The 24959-nt window shown below is 47.2% G+C and overlaps 2 protein-coding genes across 2 annotated transcripts; one reads left to right on the top strand and one right to left on the bottom strand.

Annotated features, from left to right (window-relative positions):
• Positions 1 to 7771, bottom strand: LOC131396276 (cytochrome c oxidase subunit 4 isoform 1, mitochondrial). The gene is made up of 5 exons (XM_058528421.1): positions 7682 to 7771; positions 6269 to 6342; positions 2042 to 2209; positions 1259 to 1390; positions 1 to 325 (listed from the first exon to the last, which is right to left on the bottom strand). The coding sequence occupies exons 2-5, from the start codon at positions 6339 to 6341 to the stop codon at positions 189 to 191; spliced, it is 510 nt and encodes a 169-aa protein (XP_058384404.1). The 5' UTR covers position 6342; positions 7682 to 7771; the 3' UTR covers positions 1 to 188.
• A 146-nt stretch (positions 7772 to 7917) lies between these two features.
• EMC8 (ER membrane protein complex subunit 8) lies at positions 7918 to 24228 on the top strand. The gene is made up of 5 exons (XM_058528420.1): positions 7918 to 8383; positions 15996 to 16072; positions 22329 to 22398; positions 23120 to 23214; positions 23761 to 24228. Exons 1-5 carry the CDS (start codon positions 8153 to 8155, stop codon positions 23918 to 23920), a joined length of 633 nt encoding a protein of 210 aa, XP_058384403.1. The 5' UTR covers positions 7918 to 8152; the 3' UTR covers positions 23921 to 24228.
• The last annotated feature ends 731 nt before the right edge of the window (positions 24229 to 24959 follow it).

Raw genomic sequence — 24959 nt, 5'->3', positions numbered from 1 at the left:
TCGGGAGAAACCTACTGTATTTCAAATAACAGACACTTCCATTTAGTTATCAAGAACCAATCATGAAGGATTTCACGTAAATTGCTCATTTATTAGCACTGGTTCACGACATAATGGTTCCAGTAAATATGCTGAGCTGCATGGAGGTGATGGAAAAGGTCAGGTTGAGATACGTGGACGGCAGGTTCTTATTTCTTCCACTCGTTCTTGTCATAGTCCCACTTGGCAGAGAAGCCCTGGATGGGGCTGACCTTCATGTCGAGCATCCTCTTGGTCTGCTTGGCCACCCACTCCTCTTCAAAGGTGTGTGGGACGGGGCCGTACACTACAGTTCAAAACAATTTCATGAGGCAACACTGCTCGACAAGTTGTTGCTAAGCCAATGTGTTAGATGGGTCAGGTCTCCCCCAACACACCGGCAACCAGGCCAGCGTGGCCGTCTGCCACTCACCGCCAACACCCACGCAAACACACTGGTTGTGAATCCTGGGCACAGACAACTCGTGATATTTCCAAATTATTTCTCTGTTTGTAAAAGGTTAGCAACAAAATACCAGAGCTAAAAGCAGAATGTCTTCTCTATAGGATGTAAATAATGATGTCTATAGGCCAGTATAGAGGACAGAGCCAAAGGTGACGTGGGAGAAGATCAAATAGATAGGCACACGTTACTAACCCGTGTCCCCAGTCAAACCACAGGACAGGATGATACCTACTCAAAACGGGAAAATACCGATTCTGCCTGGACAGAAGGAACATAGGAGAGGCCACGCTAGAAGGAGTGGGCAACACCAATACTGTCTAAGCAAAAACTGTTAGGTCTGGGGACCCAGAATTCTGGTTACTGAGATGCAGTCCCCATAGAGCTGAAACAGCCCTCTGATGAATAGGAGTTCCCTTTTCCTCGACCTAACCTTCACCATGCTATCTTTTGATAACTGACTGGTGAGCAGATAACTGACATTGGAAATGCGGTGTGCTATACAAAGTAGGGAAGTGGTTCACTTCCAAGCATGGCACACCGTGAATAAATCAGATTCTGGCTTACACCACTGGGCTATCACGAGCCAGTTTCCCACACCTGGTAAACAGTCCTGGGATGGAACCCAGAAGGGAGGTGCCCATCTTGTGTGAAGGCCACACTGTAGCCCACTCCTGGCCACTGAGAGATGGAGCTGTGCTGGCTCCATCCAGCTCTGGTGTGGCTGAGACCTGAGACCCGCTCCAGGCCACGGTCCCTTCTCTCCTCTCTACTCACCATAGTGCTTCTCCCAGATCAGGAGGAGAGCAGTGAAGCCGATGAAGAACATGGCAGCGCCCACAACCGTCTTCCACTCGTTCGTGCTCCTGTTCATTTCAGCAAAGCTCTCGTCGAACTTAATGCGATACACTGGGAACAGAAAAAACAGTCGTTTGCAGGCGCAAAGAGCTATGGGGACCAACAGCTCCCTCCTACGCAGTGTTCCACCATTTGACCCACAACAGCACAGCTGACGGATAAAACGCAGAGTGAGGAATACAACGTAGGCCTAAGGCCACAACACGCTCATGCACGTGCGCACACACGCGCTCTCTCACACACGCATGTTAAGGGGTGAGGAAGTGAAGAAAACGCATGGAGCTTGCTTTGGGTGAAAAAACTTCTCAGTGACATTCTTTCTTCTTTAGATTGCAGTGTAGGTCTACTTCCTCTCCTTACCTTCATACCCTTTCCTACCCGACAGTGTTTTGCTGATCTTCCGTCGACATTTCCAGTAAACCAGGCCTACCCAGCACAGGCGCTGAGAAGCTGCACCCACACACTCTGCACTCTACTGACCCACACATGGCTGCTCTGCATCCACATTCCTGCTCCTCCCCGGGGGCTGGAGCCCCAGAAGAAGAGACAATGGGGCCTGGGCAAAGGTCCAGTCAGCCGGCAGAGCACAGAAACACAACCCATGGACCCTCCCAAGCACACTGGTCTCTGGGCAGCACCCCAGAGCTCAAAGTAAAAATTCCCTCTCACACGGTTTGCCTGTTACTTCCCTGTAATACCCACATTCAACTTTCTCATCAATGGAGAGGCTGCTCCAGGGGGCCTTCTCCTTCTCTTTCAAGGCTTTCTGGCTGGCAGAAAGGTTCTTCACGTGGGCCACATCAGGCAAGGGATAGTCACGACGGTCGACATAACTGGGAAGAGCATAGTCTTCACTCTTTACAACACTTCCTAAAAAACACATTGGATAAACATCTGAAAATTCACATAGGTTCAGTTACAAACAAGGTGGTACTTCTAAAAACTGAAATAAGTATGTGTATGTACACCCTGAAAACCTCAGTCATCCTAGGGGGCTGCGGCCACTGTTCCAAACAGCTGAAGGAGTGTCGTGTGAAACAGAGAGCAGGCCTGTCCTGCGTGGCCCAGACGGCAAAATGAGGATGATGGAAAGATGGTCAACAGCAGAACTTTTCATCACAGTAAAATAGAAACCTGCCAGCGGCAACTGCTAACAGAGGCAGCACTCCTGCAACTGACAGTATTCACACAGAGGTCACACACGGGCTCTCAGGATCCCCTGGCCCGGAGACTAGACTAAATGAAGGCCCTTCTGCAAGTGACCCAAACTAATGAGGAAGAATAAAAACAACATAAAACTCGTAAAAGAAACAAGTGTTCAAAGTTCAGAAAAAAAGACATATGAAAAGATGGTTATTGCAGTACTGTTTATTACAGCAAAAAAAACAATACCTGTGTCCAATAGAGGATGGACTCAGAAACTGTGCCAGGTCCTTAGAGAGGAGCATCATGGAACCATGCACTCACCTGTTCCAATGAGTGTTTACCGAGCACCTACTACATGCTTAGCACAGTTCCAAACACCTGAGAGCAGCAGTGAACGAAGCAAAGATTCCTGCCCACTGGCATGTACACGCTAGGAGCAGGGACAAAATAAATAGACCAGACGTGTAGATTACAGAGCATGTCAGGAAATGAGTACTCTGGAAAAAAAGAAAAAGGAGAGCAGAGGAAGGGAACAAGGGGGTATATGCACAGCGTACGCAAGAGGCAAGTTACACAGTAAAGAGGAGGCAGATCCATGGGCTCAAAATGGAAAGACAATCATGTACTCAACAAGGCACAGAACCATATCAGGGTTGTTTTTCTGTTTAAAAATATAAATCATGTGTACTTTCTCACACGTACATGTAACTAACACACAAAACTCCTGGCAAAGTAAACCCACCTTGTCATCAGTGGGAAGAGAGGAGAAAATGGGGACTTCTGCTCGAAGAGACAGAAATTTTAGTGCCTTAAAATGAGTGTGTACTCATGCACTACTCAAGCAAAGAAGAAAAAAGTTCAAACGGCAGAAAAGAAAGGAATATCTTAATTTTTATTTTGGGTTTTCCCACTGCTAAAAGATTTTTTTTCATTCTATCCTCCATCTGCAAGAAAACTTTGTGTTCCAAACTGGTCTGGAGGTATGAAATCCCACAAAAATGCTTCACCTCCATTAGCTTAGTCCCAATAATTAAAATGTCCCAAATCATGTTAACAATAGTGAAACAAAACATTACGCCTTAAGCAAAGCAGTATAATTTCTCTAGACGCTTATCTTTGCCATGCAAATGACTAGCACCCTTATATATTTATAATCGATCTTATCCCAAAAGGATTTGAGGTGAAAAGTGGCTAGAATTACTTCCGAATTTTAAAATTCTAAGAGTCTATTAAAATGATGAGTGGACTAAAAAGAATGGTGTCTACCAGCACTCAGCTTACACATGAATTACTAAAAATAGATGTAAACTGGGATGACTACAAGGCTCTCAAGTTGATTATGGTGAGAACGGGACAACTCAGAAGATACTAAAAACCACTGAAGTGTACACTTTAAATGTGTGAAGGTATGTCATGTAAATGGCCAATTTGTGGTCACAGGGCTGCCAGGGGTCCCTCAGCACTTTGCGCCTGGTCCCACAGCAAATGCCAAACATTCCTTTTAAAAAGAGAGAGAAGCAAAGACCTTGCATCCTAGTGAATGTTTTGTCATTTCTATGACATTCTAAGAAACAACAATTTCTATGTCATTTCCATGACTCAACTGAGATGGATTTTGGAGCCTCTGCTGAGGAAATCTGGTGAACCTGAGCTCCCCTCTCAATCAGATGTGTCACTGCACAAATATGCACTGCACAAACTGACAATGGTGGCTACCAACAGCATTCCATATTGTGTTACTATTTTACGTGGAGAACCAGTTCACGTACTTGTGCACAACCTGTATAATTAGAAGTCAGAAATTAAAGGACAAGACTTGTCTAATGGGCTACAGTTTTCTCCATCTGCCTACTGTGTGCTAGAGACGGCACTGAATACAACAGGCAAGGCCCCTGGCCTCAAAACGCTGGCACTCCAGAGGCAGACAGATAGGACTCAAACATATGCACAAATCCATGGTATGTCAGGGCTCTAAGGAAAAACAAAGTGGGGTGACGCAGGGTAGGGGGCATCTTTAGGATGAGTGGTCAGGAAAGGCTGTTTTAAGTAACATTTGCATGGAGGGTGATGACCAGAAAGAAGCAACCATCCACAACTCCAGAGTTCTGAGGCAGGAGGCAGCAGCCAGGTGCATCCGAGGAACAAAATACCATGGGGGGCAGGGAAGTGTGCAAACGGGGAGGGCTGGTTTGGGTGGTTGTTGGCTTTTCTATGTATGACGTGATGACATCAGCAAGGCCAGCTGTAGATATTACTCTAGGCATGAGAAGCCACTAGAAGGTTTCAAGAAGAGACTAACTTGATCTTACTTCCTCTGCCAAAAGCAATACCTAAGAATAAGTCACGGCCAATGCCACTACAAAGAGATAGAAGCTGGCTTCTTATAAAGATCAGAATGACCAAAGGGACAAGAAGGAACTTTTGGGGGTGATGGAGATTTGTACATCCTGACTGGGGTCGTTGCTACATAACTGTGTGAGCTTATCAAAATCCACAGAACATGTCACCTAAAAAAGACCAATTTTACTTTCTGTAAATTATATCTCAAACAAACTAAACAAATAAAAAGCTAAGGAAATATATCAGCAAAGCTAAAATGGAAAGAAAATGTAATCTTCGTCATAACTGACTTCCTAGGCTTTTAATGAAGGAATGTTTCTTTCCATATATGTTAACTAAACAAATCTTTCTCTCTTACTTAAATAACAGGTATTTCAATAATACTCTTACTAGAATGATCTGTTTTAGAGTCTGTGTCCATAGTGTTGTCCTGAGCCACAGTGAAATGTAAGACAACAGTATCACCACTTAAAAGACACAATTTCAAGGGAAATTCACATAGAAAGCAGTTCCGGTAAGAGCAGTTCCTGGTTACCGAGTCCCTAGATACATAAACCTTGCTCTCTAACTTCACCATCAAGCCTTCACTTCACCCCTCAGTAACAACCTGCCACGCTAATTTCCATTTTGTCCTCTAGCTTTCTCTCCCTCTGGAATGCCATTCCCCTCTCAGATGGGAAGTTAAACCTACAAGTCCTTCACTATAGCAGTCTCTCCTCCAGAAGCCACCCCTGAACCCCAGGCCAGGCTGAATGCTTCTCCTCAGGGGCCATCTCTTACTGAAACATTGTCTTCATGTATCTGTCCTCCCCAGATTGCAAACATCCTTGTGAAAAGATTCCATATCTCATATTTTGTTTATCCTCAGTGCCCAACAGTGTCTGGTTAAAAGAAATATTTGATAAATGCAAAACTAAACTTGCCACGTGCCAGGCAATGAACTAAGCTCTTTACATGTATTTCAGGTGAGAAAACAGATTCTTACGCTTAAGTGGCTAGTCCAAGATAGAAATGAGATTGAACCCGGCTCAGGCTCGGAAGTCCAAGCTCCTTCCCTCCCATTGCCCCAGTAATGTAAACAGTATTGAAGATAAGTGACTGGGAGATTTTTTGAGGGGAGAAGAGATCATTGAAGTCAGGTATGGTGTACAAGAGCTCTCAAAAGGGAGTGGAATTTGAACTTAAAGCTAAAAAAACAGGAAAGGAAGGAAAAGGGGGAAAATATCAGCATAAGCAAAGATCCAGATTAGTATTCAATATGATTCATAAATACGCTTAAATCTAGAACTATGCCCTGTTAAAATACGTATACCTGCACTACGTCCCTCAGCAGCAGAATTAGGATCTTAGCCCCCTGTGTTTGAAACTCCAGCACCAGACTTTACACTTGGCAGGAGCAAAATGTAATTAGCTCAGCCTATTTAAAAGAAAAGTTATACTTACCATGTGCTCGTACACACACTGAGGTGGAAATTGCTCGCTTGCCAATTAGGCTAAATACTCTGGTAGCCAACATTCTGAAAGATAAAAATGTACACCTTCTCTATGAATAAAGGCAAACATCTATTAGGAATGATTCTTCTTTTCGCCCCAGTGCATTCTGGAACTCAATGCAATTCTTCTGTTGTTTTCTCCCCAACATAAATAATCTGTGCATCATTACTGACTCGGAATTCACAAAACCACCTAGGATGAGGTTTTTCTTAGCAGTCAGCACATTGTTACGGAGCCTCATTATAAACCAAGTGCCATAATACATACACACTTCAGGCAATTAGCAGAAAATTGGCTTTCTTAAAAAACAAGGAGGGCCGGCCTGGTGGCTTAGCGGTTACGTGCAAGCGCTCCGCTGCTGGGGGCCCAGGTTCTGATCCGGGGTGCGCACTGAGGAATGGCTTCTCCGGCCATGCTCAGGCTGCGTCCCACATGCAGCAACTAGAAGGATGTGCAGCTATGACATACAACTATCTACTGGGGCTTTGGGGGAAAAATAAATAAAATCTTTAAAAAAAAAAAAACAAGGAGGAAAAAATTTTGAGAGACTGAGAAAGGTAGAAACGGTAAAGCACTGTGCTGCCATAATAGGCTCCACTGTTTGGAGAGAAAAGGTAACAGCTCAAAGGGACTGCGGCATGCACCGCATTCAACTGAGTATCTGGTTAAAAATCTAATATGTGCGTAGAATAGGAAGGGCAAATCGAGCAGAAGGCTGCAAATACGGCCCTGGTCCACTTTCAATCCCTACGGGCAACGGACGACCTGAATGACCCACTCTCACCTGGGCCCTTCCTGCTCAGGCCCATCTCCCCTACCTACCCCTCCTGTAAAAATGGACCTTCCGGGGCACTGCTGACGATGAAGAGGATCCCGAACGCATTCGGAAAATATTCCGAATAGGGGCAGAATCAACAGAAGCATGACGTCAGTACTGAACCCGCTCCCTCTCTCTTCTCCTCTCCCCCGGCCCGGCCCCCGCGTAGGCGGACGCGGAGCGCCTCTCCGGGAGTCCCGTTTCCCCGGGGCGATCGCGCGGACGCCGCTCGAGGGCGTGACCTGCCCCTCGGGCCCGCGCCCTCGGCAAGCGGGCGCTCCAAGGTCAGAGCCCTGGGCTGGCCCGCGGCCGCCGGCGGATAGGGGGTGCCGGGACGGGGGCTGCGGGGCGGCACATGGACCCCGACCCGGCGGCCCCCAAGCCCCGAGCCCCCGCGGGCCGGCCTCAATGTCACCGGGCGCCGAGGCTCAACCGCCGCTTCCTGAAGGCGCCGGGGCGCCGGGCTGCGGGCACGCACGCCCAATGGCTCCCGGCCCCCGACCCTCGCAGGCCCCCCGGCGCGGACGGCCCGCTGCCAGCCTCACCTGCCGCCACCGGCCCGCCGCCGCCCGCCGTGCCCGCCGCGACCGCCCTCTACGCCCCGGCTGCCCGCGACCGGAAAAGAGCGAGGCACGCCGAGGAGCACCACGGGATCTAGGAGGACTCCACCCCGCGCCCAGCACCGCCGGAGGTCACTGGAGCGGAAGTGGGGAAGCGTCGCGAACGTCGTAAAACGCCGGGCCGGGCTGCTTTCCGGCGGGCGCTGAGGGACCGCTTTCCGGCGGCGCCCGGCGAGGAGCGCGAGTCGAGTCTGAGGCGGGCACGTCGGTCCGGAGCCTACGTTCGCGGGGCCGAGCCCGGAGCGGGGCCCGGCCTGTGGGGGCCTCCGCCAGCCGCGGGGCCGCGCCAAACTGCCGCTGCTTCGTCCCGCTTCTCCGCTGAGGCTCCGCGCGGCCGGGCAGCGCATCCGGGCCTCCGCCGGCGCCCGGGGCCTCCGGGGCCCTCCCGGGCTCAGCATGCCCGGGGTGAAGCTGACCACCCAGGCCTACTGCAAGATGGTGCTGCACGGCGCCAAGTACCCGCACTGCGCCGTCAACGGACTGCTGGTGGCCGAGAAGCAGAAGCCGCGCAAGGAGCACGTCCCCCCGGGCGGCCCGGGGGCCCACCACACCCTCTTCGTGGACTGTATCCCCCTCTTCCACGGCACCCTGGCCCTCGCCCCCATGCTGGAGGTGGCCCTCACCCTGGTAAGCGCGGGAGAGGACAGTGGCTTCCACGCAGTCCCAGCGGGAAGCGCACAGGTGTCCGGCAGGAGTCTAGAGCCCAGCCCCGAGGTCGCCGTGACTCACGGCGGATGGGGGGACCCCCGGGCGCGCAGATCCGCGCCTGGCCCCCAGTGAGCCTTCGCGGACGGCGGCTCTAGTCCTAGCGGCCAACCGAGCGACCCGAACCGTCGTGGATGTTTTTAGAAGCGCTTTAGGCAACGAATAAAGCGTTAATTTTCTCAAACCGGTAACCTTTATAGAAACAAGCCTGAAGCCGTTATCGTAACTGGGTGATGATTCAACAGCATTTGTATCTGGGGTGTTGAGCCGCGAGAAGTGTTGATGTGCCGGGAGCTGAACGCCGGAGTTTGGTTCGTGCACAGGTTCCTTATCCGCCGGGGGTCTAACGCTGCGGCTCTTTGGTGTCGGGACCCCGGAGAGGAGGCCCGGTTAGAGAGTAGCGTTGACAGCACAGGCGCTCCCCTCTTGAATGTGCACGAGGACTGTGTAGGAGATTTGTATGTTCCTGTTGGTGGTTAGTGACTTATAAGAATGCTCCTGTGATTTTAAAAGCTGAGGACTCGCTGTGACATTAAAAAGCGGAAGCAGACGTGCCGTCTATCCACCACACTCTTATGCGTCTGCTTGCAGTGACTGCTTTACTGAAGTACAGCGGGGAAACGGCTTAGGAAGCAGATGAACTGGCTGGGAATGGAAATCTAGGCAGCAGTATGTGAGGTTTGGTGATCAATGAAGGGAAAAAGACCACTTGTAAATTCCAAGGAGTTGTCACAACCTTAGGCAGAAATAAACTGACCTCAAACCTGCCTCAGTACCTGAGCTCAGGTACTGTTTTTCACTTAAGTATAAACTATGATACTAAAAAATTATTAGTTAATTCATGCACAAAGTAGCTAAGTGTGGGAAGATGTAGGTAGAAATCTTTTCTCAATGCCTCCCACCAAGTAAAATGAATCCGTTTCGTAACTTAGCTAGTTATGACATCTATGGAAATTCTTGGTAAGCAGGAAGTACCTTTGGACAAACGGCCCTGGCCTAAGGTTACGGGGCACACGTTTGAGTGCCTGTTAAACTGAGTCATTGTGTGAATTTCTTCATATCATCTCTGGGCAGGAGAGAGGTAAGAAGTAGATAATATTTATAAAATCAACCGTTTTAGCTCCTGAAGAACGTGCGGTCAGTACCAAAACATCACTGGAGTCTGCATGCGTATGTCTTATTGCAGGTCTTTTCAACCGACTGTCTTAATTATTCTGTTACCAAGGGAGTTGCAGGGTGATTGGATATGATGTGCATTCACTTGCAGGGACCTAGATTTACCAGTAGCGTTAGTGCAAGATTATTCAGTTCTCCAGTCTTCCCAGGCCTGTGCTGAGGGAGAGATATGGCTGTGGATCAAACACAGTCAAAACAGCAGTTGAACTTGTGCTGCACAGACAAGTACAATACCGAAGAATAAGTGCCATTTGTGGGGTTGAGCAGAAAGCAGTGAGGGGTCTGAGAGAAAAGTCAGCTAACCCAGGCTTGCAGAGTGAAGAAAGACAGGCTGCCCAGAGAAAGGGACATTCAAGTAGTGGCCCAGTGGGCCAGCTCTAGTACCTGAGGGGGTAGGAGGTGGAGGAAGAGCGTTCAAGATCAGCAGGTGCGATGGCCAGGAGAAAAGGGGGAGTGTTGGAGGAAGAGCTCGAGTATAGAGTGTAAAGGGGCCGGGGGTAGAGAGAGGTGAGCAGTGAACAGATTTCATTGTAGAAAGGAGTTTGGGCACCAGCGTGAGGACAGGGAAGCCCCTAGAGGAGAGTTGCACGGCCAGATTTGTGTCTTAGTGTGATCGTTCCAGCCTGCAGCAAAGAGGATGTTGGACACAGGACTGCATACAAGGCTGGAGGCAGAGAGGTGGCCTAAACTGAATGCAGTGTGGATACAAAGAGGGAGACAGATCAGAGAGAGAGCCAGGAGCGAGAATCCACAGGGCTCAGTGACTAATTGTATGTGCGTATAGGGAAAAGGAAGCAAGGGTGGCACCTTGGTTTCTGACTCATTGGGAGGACAGGGGTGCCATTGACTGAATGTTGAAAGTTGAAAAATGGGTCTGGAGCTCAGAAGACCAATGAGCTGGAGACGTAGATTGGGAACCCATTCTGCATGACTTTTGAAGCCATGAGAGCAGGTCATATCAGCCGGGACAGTGTGTGGAATGAGGAGAGTGCTGTGGACAGGAGCCTGAGGAACTCGAGCTTTTACGGGGTGAATGGAAGAAGAGTCATCGGCAGGCTAACTGAGGAGTAGCCAGAGGGGTAGGAGGAAAAGGTGTGTTGCTTTAAATCTATATAAAATCCTATCAGAAATATCTAAGAGCATCTTAAAGACAAACTTGAACCTACTTGGAATTGTCAAATCTTACTAATTCTTCTCATTCTTAAGTAACCTTTACAGAGTTAAAGGGTTATGCTGCTATTATGAGGTGTGAATGCAGTACTGGAGAGAATTAAATAGACTAACTAGAAACAACTACATTAGAGTCACCTTTACATGAATTTTCCCCAAGGAGCAGGGCTGCCTCCCTAACCACTTACCTGGGGAGGGAAGGTGCCCAGAGGGGACCTTGACCCTTAAGAGCCAAGATAGGCTCACGGCCACCGGCTTAAGAGGGAAAGGGGCACTGCACGAGGCCCCGTTCTCGTGCTCCCCGTGAGTCGTTACACTCTGCACTCCAGACTCAACCTCCAGCACTTCCCCCAGACATGCCCATCAGTGTTCGGTGAGTCTCCCAAGGAAACTAGGTTCTCTGCCATAACTTCTTTTCAGCAGTGAGAACAAAGTGCTGAAGTTCTGTCCTTGCCAAGCAGGGGTTGTTTATGCTGGCTTTTCTTATGTTGATCAGAACTGAATCATAGCCTCAGCATTTGACAAATATGAAAAAGATGCCAATTGAGTACAAATTAAATAACTTTCAGAGTAAATTTATAAAGGAAAATTTGCAATTTGAATCTATCCAGAGATTTTGTATTATAATTAAGGTATTTAAGTTTATATCATTCAGGTTTTGACTTAGCAACTTAGTTATAAAAACCTGAAGGCAGTGAAAAATCTCAGCGTATGGAGCCATAGTTGACCAGTATATCAGACTGGAAAGATTAATTTTAATAAAGCATCTAAATCCATGAACTGTATAAATGAGGCTTTATTCTCAGGTCTTTTTTCTATTCAGGGAGTTTCATATTGTAATTATTTTTGATAAGTGGGAAAGACTGACTTGATATGCAGGCCATCAAAGAGCAACATGAGACTCCTTTGAAAGGCTTTTCATTATAATTTTCCATTTTAAAATCCTTGTGTTTTTGGGCGCTTTTTATTTCTTTTAAGTGCTTATGCCTATTATTTTAGTTATCCTTACACCCTTTGACGTAGGTAGTGACGTATTTATTTCTAATAGCAAAAACCCATAACATGTTGGTAGGGAAATTAGCTTGAACCTGCTGTTTCTCTAAGCCTTTTTTGTGCTTTTCCCCTTTCATTGATTTCCTAGTTCTGTGGAGCAGCTTTTGATTACATTCTGCTCAGATGACTTTCTTATTTGCCAGTTGGCCTAATCACCACAATTTCTGTCCAGAATTCTTTCTCCTGCCTCCTTGAGTGCCTTCTCTGTGCTCATTTGCACAGAGGGCTGCTGTTCTCTGGCCCTCCTAAGCCCCCACTCCCCTCTGCCCCTTGTTTATCTCCAGAACATTCATGTGCTTGCCTGGGAGAGGGATATGGCTGCTCTGGGCCCTCTTTCCAGTTCTTCCCCCTAAACTTCGCCCTCTGTCCCCATCCCATTTGCCTCCAAAGCTCTTCTTTCATCAGCTGCTTTCTGTTCCGTAGGAAAGTCAGCAGCCCACTTGAAAAGCTTTGCTTCTCCGTGAAGCTAGCAGTCCCTTTCCTTTGACTGCAAGGCCTGCTTGCCGCTGCAAACGGGGAGGCTCACAGACACCCCCAACGTGTAAGTGGCAAGCGTGGGACTGATGCCCTCCACAGAGTGGCTCTCTTGTCACTTCCCTGCCTTGTCTTCTTCATGGTTAGCGTATAGTTACGGGAGGTACATGATAGTGCCTTGAAAACTGTAAAGTGCCTCACACATGCAAACGTTAGCAAGTTTGCTGAGAGAAACTACTCTCCGGGTGCAGAGTCTACTGTGAAGGGTTTGAACCAGCGCCTTTAGTAAGTTCTACGTGTCTGGAATAGAATGAGCCAAAATCCCATTGAACAGAGGGTGGCAGCCTTATGCCAATGTCAAAGTATCCTTCCTTCCCTCTGAAAAGTGAAAGAAACTGCATGAGTGAATGCAGAATTTGGACCCTGTATTCAGAGTCGGTTTTACTAAGTTGACATCTAGTTTCGGTGTTGTCCTGAACTTTGATTTTCATTTTGATTGTTCACAAGATGCATGACAGGAATAGGGTGGCATAGCAGCAAGGCAAAGAAAATGGAGATGGAGTCACTGAGAACAGAGGTCAAACAGCTTCTCGGGTCTTTTACCTTGCCCCACCCCACTTGGGAGGCAGCTATTTGCTTTTACTGTGCAAGCTACCACTTAAATCCACTAGAGCTTCTCACGAAGGTGCCATTTGGGCTTACTGCAGGATTCTGAAGCCCCTTAAGACCTGCCTACCCCGTCCCCACCCCACCCCGTATGCATTGCTCATCTCCTTCCACACACCGACTCTTACTCCACTCCAACTCACTCTCACCTGGTGATGTCTGGTACCGTTTTCAAGACTATCAAAGAAAACTCTTCCCCTCTTATTAAAACTTGTTCACTGTACCTCTGTGGACTCTGATGCCTGGTGGGGAGCCCTTGGTTGGTTCTCCATTCCTCCCCTCATGTTCTCCATTCCTCAGTTGGTGGCCAGTTGGGCATATATCTGGACAGCTGTGGGCAGGCTGTGCATGCCCATCATAGGCATCCATACAGTTAACTTGGTGATCCTTGTTTGAATCATTCAGAAGTTTCTAAAACCAAACAAGAGCTTTTGAGACCTGGTTCACTTTTAGGGCAGCCTTTTCAGAGGGTTTTACCAGAAGTTCAAAGTCATGACATTATTTTTCTGCTGGAATTTCATTAGACCCTTGGAGTTTTTAATACAGGAATCTGCCCCTCCTCAGGTAAAGGTAAATGCACAAAGTATGCATTGTGTGTGTCACAAGAATCATCTTTCACGGCAAGTACTTTCTGTACTCCCTGAGGGCAGGCACAAGGTGACAACATGTATGTTTGCTGGAGGATGAGTCCTGCACCCTTGCTTTCAGCCCAGGAAAGGGATCTGGGAGCAGCTTAGACTGCTCACTACAGACTGCTGCTGAGGAAGGTCGGGACATTGTCGGTAGCAAATAATTATCTTATCCTTATATTAAATGTAGCTGTGGTCAGCTGAAGAATAGTCCCCAAGGTGTCCACATCCTGATCCTCAGAACCCATGAATATGTTACCTTACATGGTAGAAGGGACTTTACAGATGACATTAAGTTAAGGCTCTTGAGATGGGGGAATTACCCTGGGTTATCTGATGGACCCAGTGTAATCACAAGGGTCCTTAGGGAGGCAGAAGGGTCAGAGTCAGAGAAGGAGAAGTGATGAGAGAAGCAGAGGTCAGAGTGATGGAGCCACCAGCCAAGGAATGTGGGTCACCTCTAGATGCTGGGAACGGCAAGGAATGGATTCTCCCCTAGAGCCTTGAGAAGGAATCAGCCCTGCTGACCCATTTTAGACTTCTAACCTGTAAGATAATAAATTTGTGTTGTGTTAAGCCACTAAGTTTGTGTAATTTGTTACAAGGGCAATAGGAAACTAAGACAGTTTCCTGACAGACAGCCAAACTTGGGATACCATCTCTAGTTCTGACTCTGGATGTAAGGGCAACCCACACGAGAAGGCTGGGAGAGGATGCCGAAGTGGGCAGAGATGAGAGTCACCTTGAGAGAGGACCAGCTCAAGAGGCTGGTCTTAGATTAGAAACACAGGCTGAGAGGGCTGCACTAAAGGGGAAGCTAATCGTGTGGGTCTGAGTTCAGGGAATGGGGCCAAATGCCAAATTTCAAAGCTAGGCTGTGCCCTTTGATGCTACATGGAGATACGTTTAGAAAAAAATGAAAGAAATTGCTGTTATAAGCAGCAATAGAAAGTTTTTAGAACCCATTCCTTTAAGAGGTGATAGAAACAAAATATAAGTAATTTTGGAATAATTTTCAGCAAAGTTACAGTGAAAGAGCCATTATAAATATTTTGGAAATATAGCCCTAATCTTTTGGGTGGATTACCAAAATATCTAATTGGTTCAGTGAGCCTTGAATTTGACCCAGTATGGTAATTTGTGAGTTCTTAGGAGGCCAGACTTATTATTCTAATCCTCATGTGAGCCAGGGAACCTTGGACTGTAACCATCTTGTAATGTCTGCTTTTGGTAATAAAGGAGACGGTTGGAGGCCCAAACCAAAATTCAAGGAAAAGAGCAATGGGGGTATGTTTAAAAAAAGAAAGAAAGAAAGAAAGAAAAGAAAAACGTTTTTAACCAATTAATTCACTGTGAAAAAAGCGAGGATCAATTTTATTTCCTCTTCTGCAGACTGAGAATAGAATTTATTGCAGTGTATTATTAAAATTCCATTATGACAGAACAGTTAAGATGACTTTTTGTTGTTTTTAATAATGGCATTAGACCTTCAGGAAGCTAAATCTGATGAGACAAGAGTGGCATTATAAAACAGTCAAAAAACTCTCAAAGTCTCCCACCACACTCCCATTTAAAAGCATGCCACAGGGGATTAAGTGAGAGTGTGTGTGTGTGTGTGTGTGTGTGTGTGTGTGTGTGTGTGTGTGTGTACACGCATGCTCATCCCTGCCTGCGTCTATCTGCCTGCTTGTGTGTATGAGCCTGTTTACCCTGCATCCCATTATGAAGGGTTTTTCATGGTATGTTGCTAGGAATACTGAAATAGAGTATAAAAAGACTTGGTTTTGAAAGAAACTTAGATTCCCATTCTGGCTCTACTACCTGCCTGTGCAAACTTAGAACTTCTGAGCTTTAGTTTGCTTATCTGTGAAGGATTGATTTAAATGGTCTTAAGGATCTTTCAAGGCCCAGAATGCCTCAGTTCTTTATATGGTAAGAGAAGGTGGGTAAAGATGGTCTCCCCTCCCCCACCACCCCACGGCTCTGCACCTGTTTAATACTTGTCGACACTGGGGCCTTCTGCTGGGACTGGGGGTGGAGGTCATTCCTCCTGTCCAACCCCACACCTCCTGGCCGTTACAGGGTCCTCATCTGTGGGAAAATGCCCCCTCAGTGAGAGTGAGGGGCCCCTGCTCTTCTGTGCTTTCTCTGGCCTCATGTGGATCCTGGAAAGCAAGCTGGGGTGACCTTTTTTCTGTGAACACTCGTTTCATTCTTGTAGCCTTTCTTGTGGGGACAAGGATCTAGGGATTATATTGTGTCTTGTCCCAGCATTTAAGGGGGGAGGAGTCTCCTGTGTTTATTGAGACTTGATGTTTAAGGGAAAATCATTCATCTTTTCTTTCCAATTTTTGTTCCTCTTTCAGATTGATTCATGGTGCAAAGATAATAGCTATGTGATTGCTGGTTATTATCAAGCTAATGAACGAGTAAAGGATGCCAGGTATGTCTGTGCAGAAACCCTCTGTGGTCTGAAAAATGATCATATGACAGACAGAGACGATCTCTGATGTGCTTTTTGACCTTCTGTAGGCTCAAGATGCAGAGTCTGTGAGAACAAAATCCCCCCGCCCTCTGTGCTTGTTTATAGTACTTGAAGGGGAACTGTGCTGTGGACAATTCCAAACAACAGAAATTCTAAACATTTATATTAACTTTGAGATTCTGTTTTGTATCTTCTTTATTTTGCTTGAAGGGAATTCGTACAATAAAAGCAACAGTCAGGGGGCCCTGATTTCTCAGCTCCGCCTTGCTTCTCATTCCCAAACTAGAAATGATGTAGGGCAGAGCTTAGGAAAGAATACCACTCTCTTTGGGTAAATAAAACAACTTTTAGGTTTGGTGCTCTTAGGGTCTGATACTGATGAAAATGTGTTTGCTTCTTCCTTCATATTGGCTCCTGATTCCTTTTATCCAGATATTAACCCCCACTGCAGTTCTCACTAATGAGCAAAGCTGAGAACTTTGCCTTATTTCTGCATCAGTCTAGGTCCCAACAGAAAAACAGATGACACACTGAAGTTAGGATAATTTGAGGAGGGCTTAATAAGCGGGTTGTTTCCAACGGTGTGGGTGGTGTGTAAAAGAACTCACCAGAGGAGAGTGCAGGAACCAAAAGCCAGTGACTTCCCTGGGCCTGAAGGGATGAGTAGGAAAGAGTTGGGTAAAGAAGTCCACCTCAGGAAGAGCGGTGTGATCTTTGATCGTGGGACACACCCAGCAGCCATCCTGATGTGACCTCACCGGGAGAGCCCCAGAGGAGTCAGTCCCCTGACTTCCCTCTGATTTCCTCCAGCCAGAAGTCAGGGGCAGATGGGAAGTCTACTGCACGGTATCTAATGGGAGGACACGCCGAGGTGCCCAGGCACACTTTCCTTTGTCAGGTGGAGCCGACTGACTCCAGTGTCCAGGCAGGTAGGGGGTACAGTGAAGGACCCCAGATGAAAACCCCTCCTAGAGTTATGTCCACTGCGCAACATAGGCAAGAGGTTGGACTCAGTAGCATTTTTGGAAAAAACACAATAAGCTGGTGACCAAGAATTGCTATCACTGATCAGGCACAAATGCACTTCAGGGACATAAACCCTCTTACCCTTGGAGGACTGGGTCCAGTCAGGACTCCGGGGGAGGCAGACTAACCAGCAAAATGCTGGGCTCAAAACGACTGCTTTTAAAGCCTCTGGACAACAAGACACAGGCGCTGTCTGCACCCTGGTCTTTCGCTTCTCCCCCCGCCTCTCTGACTGTGCTTTCTCTGAGTCTAGGAACACCACCAGTTTCTCCTCCTTGGGTCCATCTCTTATTAACCTCACTCCTTGTAGGACCTCCTCTCCACTTGATTCCATCCACCTCCCCTGTATTGATGACTCAATGTCTACATTTCCATCTCAGAGCAAGAGCCTATTCAGGGGGCCTGTGGCAGTCTTGGTCTTGATTACATCAGAGAGACTGGGCACAGAATGCCTGCCCTAGGCCAGGCTCTTTGCTGAGCAAAGCTAAAGACTCTTGGCCCTTGCCCTCAGGTTGCTGGATTGAATATGAAAAATACTGCCACCACAGCACTGTGGTGCGACACAACGGCCACACATGGTGCAGAGGGCTGTGCCAGCAGGAGCAGGGGAAATTACATCCGTTGATATGACCAGAGAAGCCCTCAGGGAGGGCTTCATTTGAACTGGGTACTCAGAGTGGGCAGGGTCTTATCAAGTGCAGATGTGGAGATCGGGAAGGAAGAGCCTTCTGAAAGGGGACAGCATGATGAAGACACCAGGTAGAAATGGGGCAGCACACACAGAGGGAAATGCCAGGAAGCAAGGCTGGAGGTAGAGCAAGGCACACCGAGGGCTCTTAGGCATTTCCAGCTTCATTTTGTTAGCAGTGGGGAGAGTGCTTGGAAGGAGAGTTTTCCTGAACCGAGCAGTACTTTCCCACATCTGCTCGTGCAGAAAGGAGAGGAGACTAAGCAAGAGGTAGTGGCACCGGCTTGTCCAGTGAGTGTAGACACCTCCCTTTCCTTTATTCCCCCCACCCCCAAATCCATGCCTCACGTGGTGCCCCAAATGTACCTACACAGGCTCTCATCTGCATGCCTTATTTGGCTCATGGCCTCGTCATCTTCCTGCCTCTCTTTGGACCTCATTCCAGCCCAGCCTAGAATTATCTTACTCAGACACCATTTTCATGCTATGCATAGCTTCTAGAATTTCCCAGTTCCTTCACCTGCTCTGCTCAAGAGGGTTTGCATTCCTCCATTGATGTTGATGTTTAAGTACCTACTAACCAGCCATTTGTCAGATCCATAGAAAAGATTAAATATTATGGGGGATGGGGGGTGAGAGAAGTGTGCCCCGGAACCTTTTAGTCCCTTCTGGGGAGTCTCTGCTGTACTTCAGGATTTAAGCCACCCCTCCAGTGTGCCAGTGCTGTGTTAGCAATAAACCTCCCGTCACTAACACTGTGCCCCGCCTAGGGCTTTACTGGCATCGTCCTAGCTGATCCTCACAAGGATACTCAGGTGGAGAAACTCCAGTCACAGGAAGCTTGGAAGCTCAGGAGCTGGGATCGTGCTAACTTCCTTCTTCAACTATTTGCTTATACCTAGAAAACCTTCCCTTCTCTCTTCAGCCAGACCTAGCTAACGGTTGCTCTTCTTTTAGAAGTATCAGCTGATTAACAGTGTCTCACAGTATAAGCTTTGGAGCCAGGGGTACTTGGATTCAAATCCTAGGTGACTTAACTGATTCACCTCTTTGGGCCTCACTGGTCCCATCTGTAAAGTAGAGCTAAGAGCTCCTGCCTTAGAGAGTGGCCGTGAGGACAGTGAAGCAGCACCCAGCGCATTTAGCCTTGTGCTTGGTTCAAAGTAGGGGCTGGTACTATTACTAGTCCTATGATTGCTTTTTTCAAAAAAGATCAATCTAGGTTTTTTTTTCTCAGTTTTATTGAGATATAATTGACATATATCACTGTATAAGTTTAAGGTGTACAGCATAATGGTTTGACTTATCAGTGTTTTAATGTTATGAAAAGAAATGTAAGGTGTTTATTAACTTTTATTCATTTCCTAAACTTCTGGTTATTACATCAAGTTTTATTACATCATTTCATAATTGCTGGTGTTTTGCTTCATAATTAGCTTCTCCTGTGGGTAGATTCCAGTACCAGGCACAGCGCCCTGGCCTGAGGTTAGATGCTCAGTAAAAAGCTTTTCAGTACAAAATGTAAGAGTTCAGTTACAAGTAAATGCCTGGCTTTGTGCTGGTTGGGAAGGAAGATTAGCAAAGTGGTCTCCCACTCGAGGGTGCCTACAGTTTCATTTGGCAGCTGACTCTCCACAGGAACAGGGAGTGATCCAGCCTATTAGTAAACAAAGTCCTGGCTTTCATATCACAATGTGACAGTCCCACACTAGGAGTGTCATGAGGAAGGTTTGCATTAGGAACAGGGCAGGTCAGTATTTGAGACTAAGTGCATAATACAAAAAAAAGTCAACAAAATCAGCAGTTCTTTCAAATACTGTGGCAATTCATTAACTACAAGTTTTTTTTAACTTCTTCAAAAGAATAAATTTCAAATTTGAGTTCTTGGGCGTCTGAAATGGTAGTTTTTGTTTTTAATGAATGTTACTTGACCCCCTTCCCAATAAAAGTCACCAGCTACTCTGATAATCATAAATATTAGGATAGTACTTTTGCAGGTTTCTCCATGGCACATGCTTCACGAGTCCCTAGAAGATCTCGTCCATAGCACATGCAGCTTCTCTTCCTTTGCACCTAAGGTGTGAGAGAGCGAAGACCATCAGAGATGCAGGAGCAGTCAGGCGTGTCTAGCCCACATTTGGGGGTGAACAGGCAGGTCTCCGCTGCGGCTCTATTCCTGCTCCTCACGGTTTGCCATCTGAGCCATGGGAACTTTGCACCTGCCGGCTCCTGGTAAACACAGTGCAGTGCTGCCTTCACTTGGAGAGCTCTCCGTGGTGTGACCTGAGGGACAAGACTCCCTGGGGCCCTTTCTCTTTTGGGCTGTTTTTGTTGTTCCATTTTTCTTAACACAAAAGTGCAGACTTAAAATCAGCACGTCTATAAATTCTCAATTTTGAAGGTGAAATAGAATAATCAGATAAAATAATTTATTTTTATAAAATATTAATCTGCTTTTTTCAGCTCAGTCACAAGAAAAGGATTATAATTGTATAGTGTGTTTCTTTAAATAAACTCACAATAATCAACGTATTTTTATGGCTATTAAAATACATATGGCTCAGTTCCTGCTTCTAAAAGCTGAGACTCAAATTGTGCAGGGAAAATAAGATGCACAAAAAGACAGCTGCGTGCTAAAGATTAAGTGTTAAAGCATTTTTGGGGGCCGGCCCAGTGGCACAAGCAGTTAAGTGCGCACGCTCCGCTGCAGCGGCCCAGAGTTCGCCGGTTTGGATCCTGGGCGGACACCGACGCACCACTTATCAGGCCATGCTGTGGCGGCGTCCCATATAAAGTGGAGGATGATGGGCATGGATGTTAGCCCAGGGCCAGTCTTCCTCAGCAAAAAAAGAGGAGGATTGGCATATGTCAGCACAGGGCTGAACTTCCTCACCAAAAAAAAAAGTGTTGAAGCATTTTAGAAATAAACGCTCAGTTTAGAGAAGGGACAAATGGACCTCATCTGAGGCAGTTTTGCTAGGCCTCCCAGAGGATGGCGTTTTCTGGGCATTACAGAGGGAAAGGAATCAATGAGCAGAGATTGGTGTGGAAGGGCATTCCAAACGAGAAACAGTGTGAGTGAGGAGCAAAGGGTGTGCGAGGGAGACGCTATGTGGACAGGTTTACTGAAATTAAAGACATGTAAAGCACTGCTCCCGAGAGTCCACAGAGAGAAAGGCCTGGGTCTGCCGGGCTGAGGACGGGACTTTTAACTTACAAGCAGTGATGAGCGGCAGGGGGACATGATGGAAATTTCATTTTAGGAAGACTATCTAAAGAGAGTTTTCAGGACACATCAGATAAGAAGACCATAGAAATTGAGACCAGTTAGGAAGCAATTTTAGAAACCCATAGCCTGAGCAAAATGATGGCAGGAAGAATGGAGGCAAAGGCAAGGAAAGAATCTCCAGCACCTGGTGAGTGAGTAGGAAATGTGGGAAGGTAACCTCCGTTGGAGAGACTAGAAGTAGGCCAGCCTGCCTGGGCGGGCAGGTCCGGCCGGGAGGCCTTGGAAGGGTGGCAGGGGTTGGTAGGCTTCGAGGGTGCTGACCGCGGAGGTAAGGGGTAGACGCCAGCTTGCTCAGTTATGGTGAGGAAATGGAGCAAGGGGGGCTAGATCCTCAGCTTATTAAAGAAGTTTGAGAAGTGTGGTTGAAAGGGAGGAGGGAAGTTGGACAGTGGGTAGAGGGAACCAGTTAAATAATTCTTTTTTCCTAAAAAGGAAAAGACTTACTCAGATTTGACAGCAGAGCTGGGGCCATTGAGAGGAGAGAGAATATAAGTAAGGCCCCGAAGAAGAGATCAGAGTGGATGGGCCTGTGGGTGGGAGGAGGCCTCTTCCTGAGACAGGAGAGAAAAATAGCTTTGTCTGCAGGGGTAGCGCAGGGATGATATGGAGCCAGCCTGTAGCTCGCTTTATTGACTTAAGGTTGCAAGTTGTCATTCGCAAAGTTGTGATGAGGGCAGGGCCAGAGCCAGCGACTCAAGGCTAACGAGCACAGAGAAAATTTGGAATGGCTAGGAAATGTAAGAATTAAAAAAATAGAAAAATCAAGTGACTTGATTGCCAGCAGCTAAGATGTGGACCAAGTCACTTTGCAGACATGCAGATGGAGAAGGCAGGTCCAGGAGGCTTCCAGCCTGGAGCTTGGCAAAGGGTGCACAGGAGCGCTCAGCAGCACAGGTCATCCACATGCCGCGGGTGGCGCTGTCCACTGGGTTCCAGGGAGCCTTTCTATTTAGAAGGTGCCTTCTCAAGAGCACCTCCGCAAGGCCTTCCTGGTGGAGTAAAGCAAGGACCTGCTTTGTACTATGCTCCTCTTTGCCCTTACAGCACATCATTGCAGCAGGGGTGGCACTCGCCAAGAGCCGCTTTAAACAGGCCTAACAAACATGCAGTTTATTGTGCTGTTTATCATTGTTTGTGAACCGTGCCTTAGGTAGACGGTGTTGAATGGCATTAACTAGAACGTGGCCAACTCATGGGTTCTTCTTTTGCAGTCCAAACCAAGTTGCAGAAAAGGTGGCCTCCAGAATCGCCGAGGGCTTCAGCGACACTGCTCTCATCATGGTAAGTCCTCGTGATTGCCTATCACATTCTCTGTTTACAGGATGGCTGCGGAGCATTCTCTTCCCTCTCTAACAGGGAGCTGTATCATATGAGCAGTTTTCCTTTCTGCGGACACTTCACCATGGCTGCTTCGTGCGGTCTTCTTCCGCCTACAGACTTAAAGTTGCTGAGTCGCAGGCTGTGGTGTGCGTGCCACTGCAGCCACGTGTGCACAGAGCACACGGCTCTCCAAGAGGGGGAGTTGTTCAAGTTCAGCACCTCTCAAAGTGGGATCCCCATGCCAGCAGCATCAGCACCACCTGGGAACCTGTTAGAAATGCAGATTCTCGGGGCCCAGCAGTCTGTGTTTTAATAAGCTTCCCAGTGATTCTGATGACGCTCAAGTGTGAGGACCATTGAATAAGAATAGCCCACCCAGCTCGTAGGAAAGGAAGGAAGGAAAGATCAGGTAGAAGGCAGCTAACATCATCTAGACAGAATTCTAAGAGAGAGGGGAGAAGTGATGTTTGGAAGCTCTGCTTTTGTGAGAAAACAGTGAAGTACTTAGTATTTATCCTGCATAACACACAGTTTACCTTAGGCTGCACTCCCATGGTGCGTCCTGCGTCAGATTTGCAGTGTCAGCACACCGTAAGGCAGGACCTCAGGACTTCCAGAAAGGTGCTGGCTGTTGGCTTTTTGTTAGCTCTGTTCACAAGTGTGTCCTTTGTCCTGTACACAGGTAGACAACACTAAGTTTACGATGGACTGTGTGGTACCTACAATCCACGTGTACGAACACCACGAAAACAAGTGGCGGTGCAGGGACCCACACCAGTGAGTACAGTGTTCTCAAAATCACCTGTGTGCAGTGTGTGTTGGGCTGTTCATGGTCACCCAGCTCCCACAGGAAAGCTGATCCCAACCTTGTATGTTTCTAAGTTAGTATATTCTCCATAGGTGAGTACAAACCTCATAGACAAATGATGCGTGTTCCTTGGCTCCTAGGGAACTGGGACCTGGAGGGCTTCCGAGCAGTAGATAGAACCTGACTTATTCAAGGGTCTTACCACCCCACCCCAGGGCTCGTCTCCCTAAGCCACACCCTCGTTCCAGGTGTCTAATTTGGTTTATTTGTAATCACTCAGAAAGCGTTAGTCAGTCGTCTCCTTCCAGCTTTTTCAGAATTTCATTTGGAGGGTGTCTCTTTCATTTCTTAACCATGTTTTATATTCTTTATGTCCATCTTTATGTGTTTAAAATGTACATATTTGCTGGTGTTCATTATTATCTTCCTTTATACCACCCTGCATGTGGCTAGTTTTCTGTTGAAAAGCCACCTGTTTTCATTAAGAGGTTGATTTCTCCTGCTTCACCTTGTAGTGATTACTGTGAAGACTGGCCTGAGGCCCAGAGGATCTCGGCGTCGCTCCTGGATAGCCGGTCCTACGAAACACTCGTGGATTTTGATAACCACCTGGATGACATTCGGAATGACTGGACAAATCCAGAGATCAATAAAGCTGTTTTGCACCTGTGTTAGGGAGGGATTTCAGTGACTGGTCTCTGGGCATTTCCACTACGCTGAAGAAGAAAAGCTATTTTTAAATGTAAATAAAATATCTCATAGCCTGTTTGGAAAGCTGACAGTTTTCAGAAGTGGCATGAGCCTTGAAAGAGGGCATAATGTCCTATCAGTCGTCTTTTTAATGCAGAGTCTCTAGAAGAGGCACAGACTCTCCAGTCTGACTGCCCTGTGGAGTCCTTCCGAGTTATATGTTGCTATCATCCTCCAAATCAAAGCTATTTCTGCTTGTCCAAGATGGTTCCTATTAAACAGTTTTACGTAACCTTTTATAATCTGGAGAGAATGCTTTTTAAGGCTTATGAACTTTCTTAAAAAAAAAAAAAGCCCACATCTAATACCCGAATGAGAGTGTTTATGAGTTTTCATCTTGTTTGAATTATTGTCATCCCGTCCTAGGACTGGGCAGGTGTGTGGCGTGCTGGTGCCCAGGCGCTGTCTGAGAACCTGTGTGCTGGTGCTGAGCGGTCGGGAGGCTGCAGCCCTGAACAGCACTGCCCTCACAGTGTCAGGCTCACGGAGCAGCCGCGACTCAACACAGTGGGAATAACACCGCTGTTGCCTGAGAAACCTTCATCATTAAGGGTAAAAACAGACATCATTGGTGATGGGAGCACAGTGCAGTGCTTCCCAATCAGCCAGAAAGCTTGTAAACCTGCGGGATCGAAAAGGGAAAATGGAGGCGTGCTAAGATGATCTTAGAAAGGCAAGAATCAGTCCTAACTCCTAACTGACTGACTTGGTGATCCAAATGGTTCTAACCTATATCTTAAAATAGTTGCTTATTTTGTATTTGAAGCAACAAAAGCAAAACAAAACTTAGACTCAGAGCAAGTCTTTAATTTTTATACTTGGAACATTTGGTCAAGCTTTTTAGCCCAGTCATAGATTGGTGGGGAAACTATGGTACCATTGCGTTTTTGTTTTTTATGTGAATTATTTCGTGCAGAGTTCAGAGAACCATACCTTTCCTACTGTCTTGTCTTTGACTACATGA

This window comes from Diceros bicornis, chromosome 32 (assembly GCF_020826845.1).
Source record: "Diceros bicornis minor isolate mBicDic1 chromosome 32, mDicBic1.mat.cur, whole genome shotgun sequence".
In the NCBI taxonomy this organism is placed as follows: Eukaryota; Metazoa; Chordata; class Mammalia; order Perissodactyla; family Rhinocerotidae; genus Diceros; species Diceros bicornis.
The sequence above is the reverse complement of the archived record's forward strand: the minus strand, read 5'-3'. Positions and strand labels throughout refer to the sequence as shown.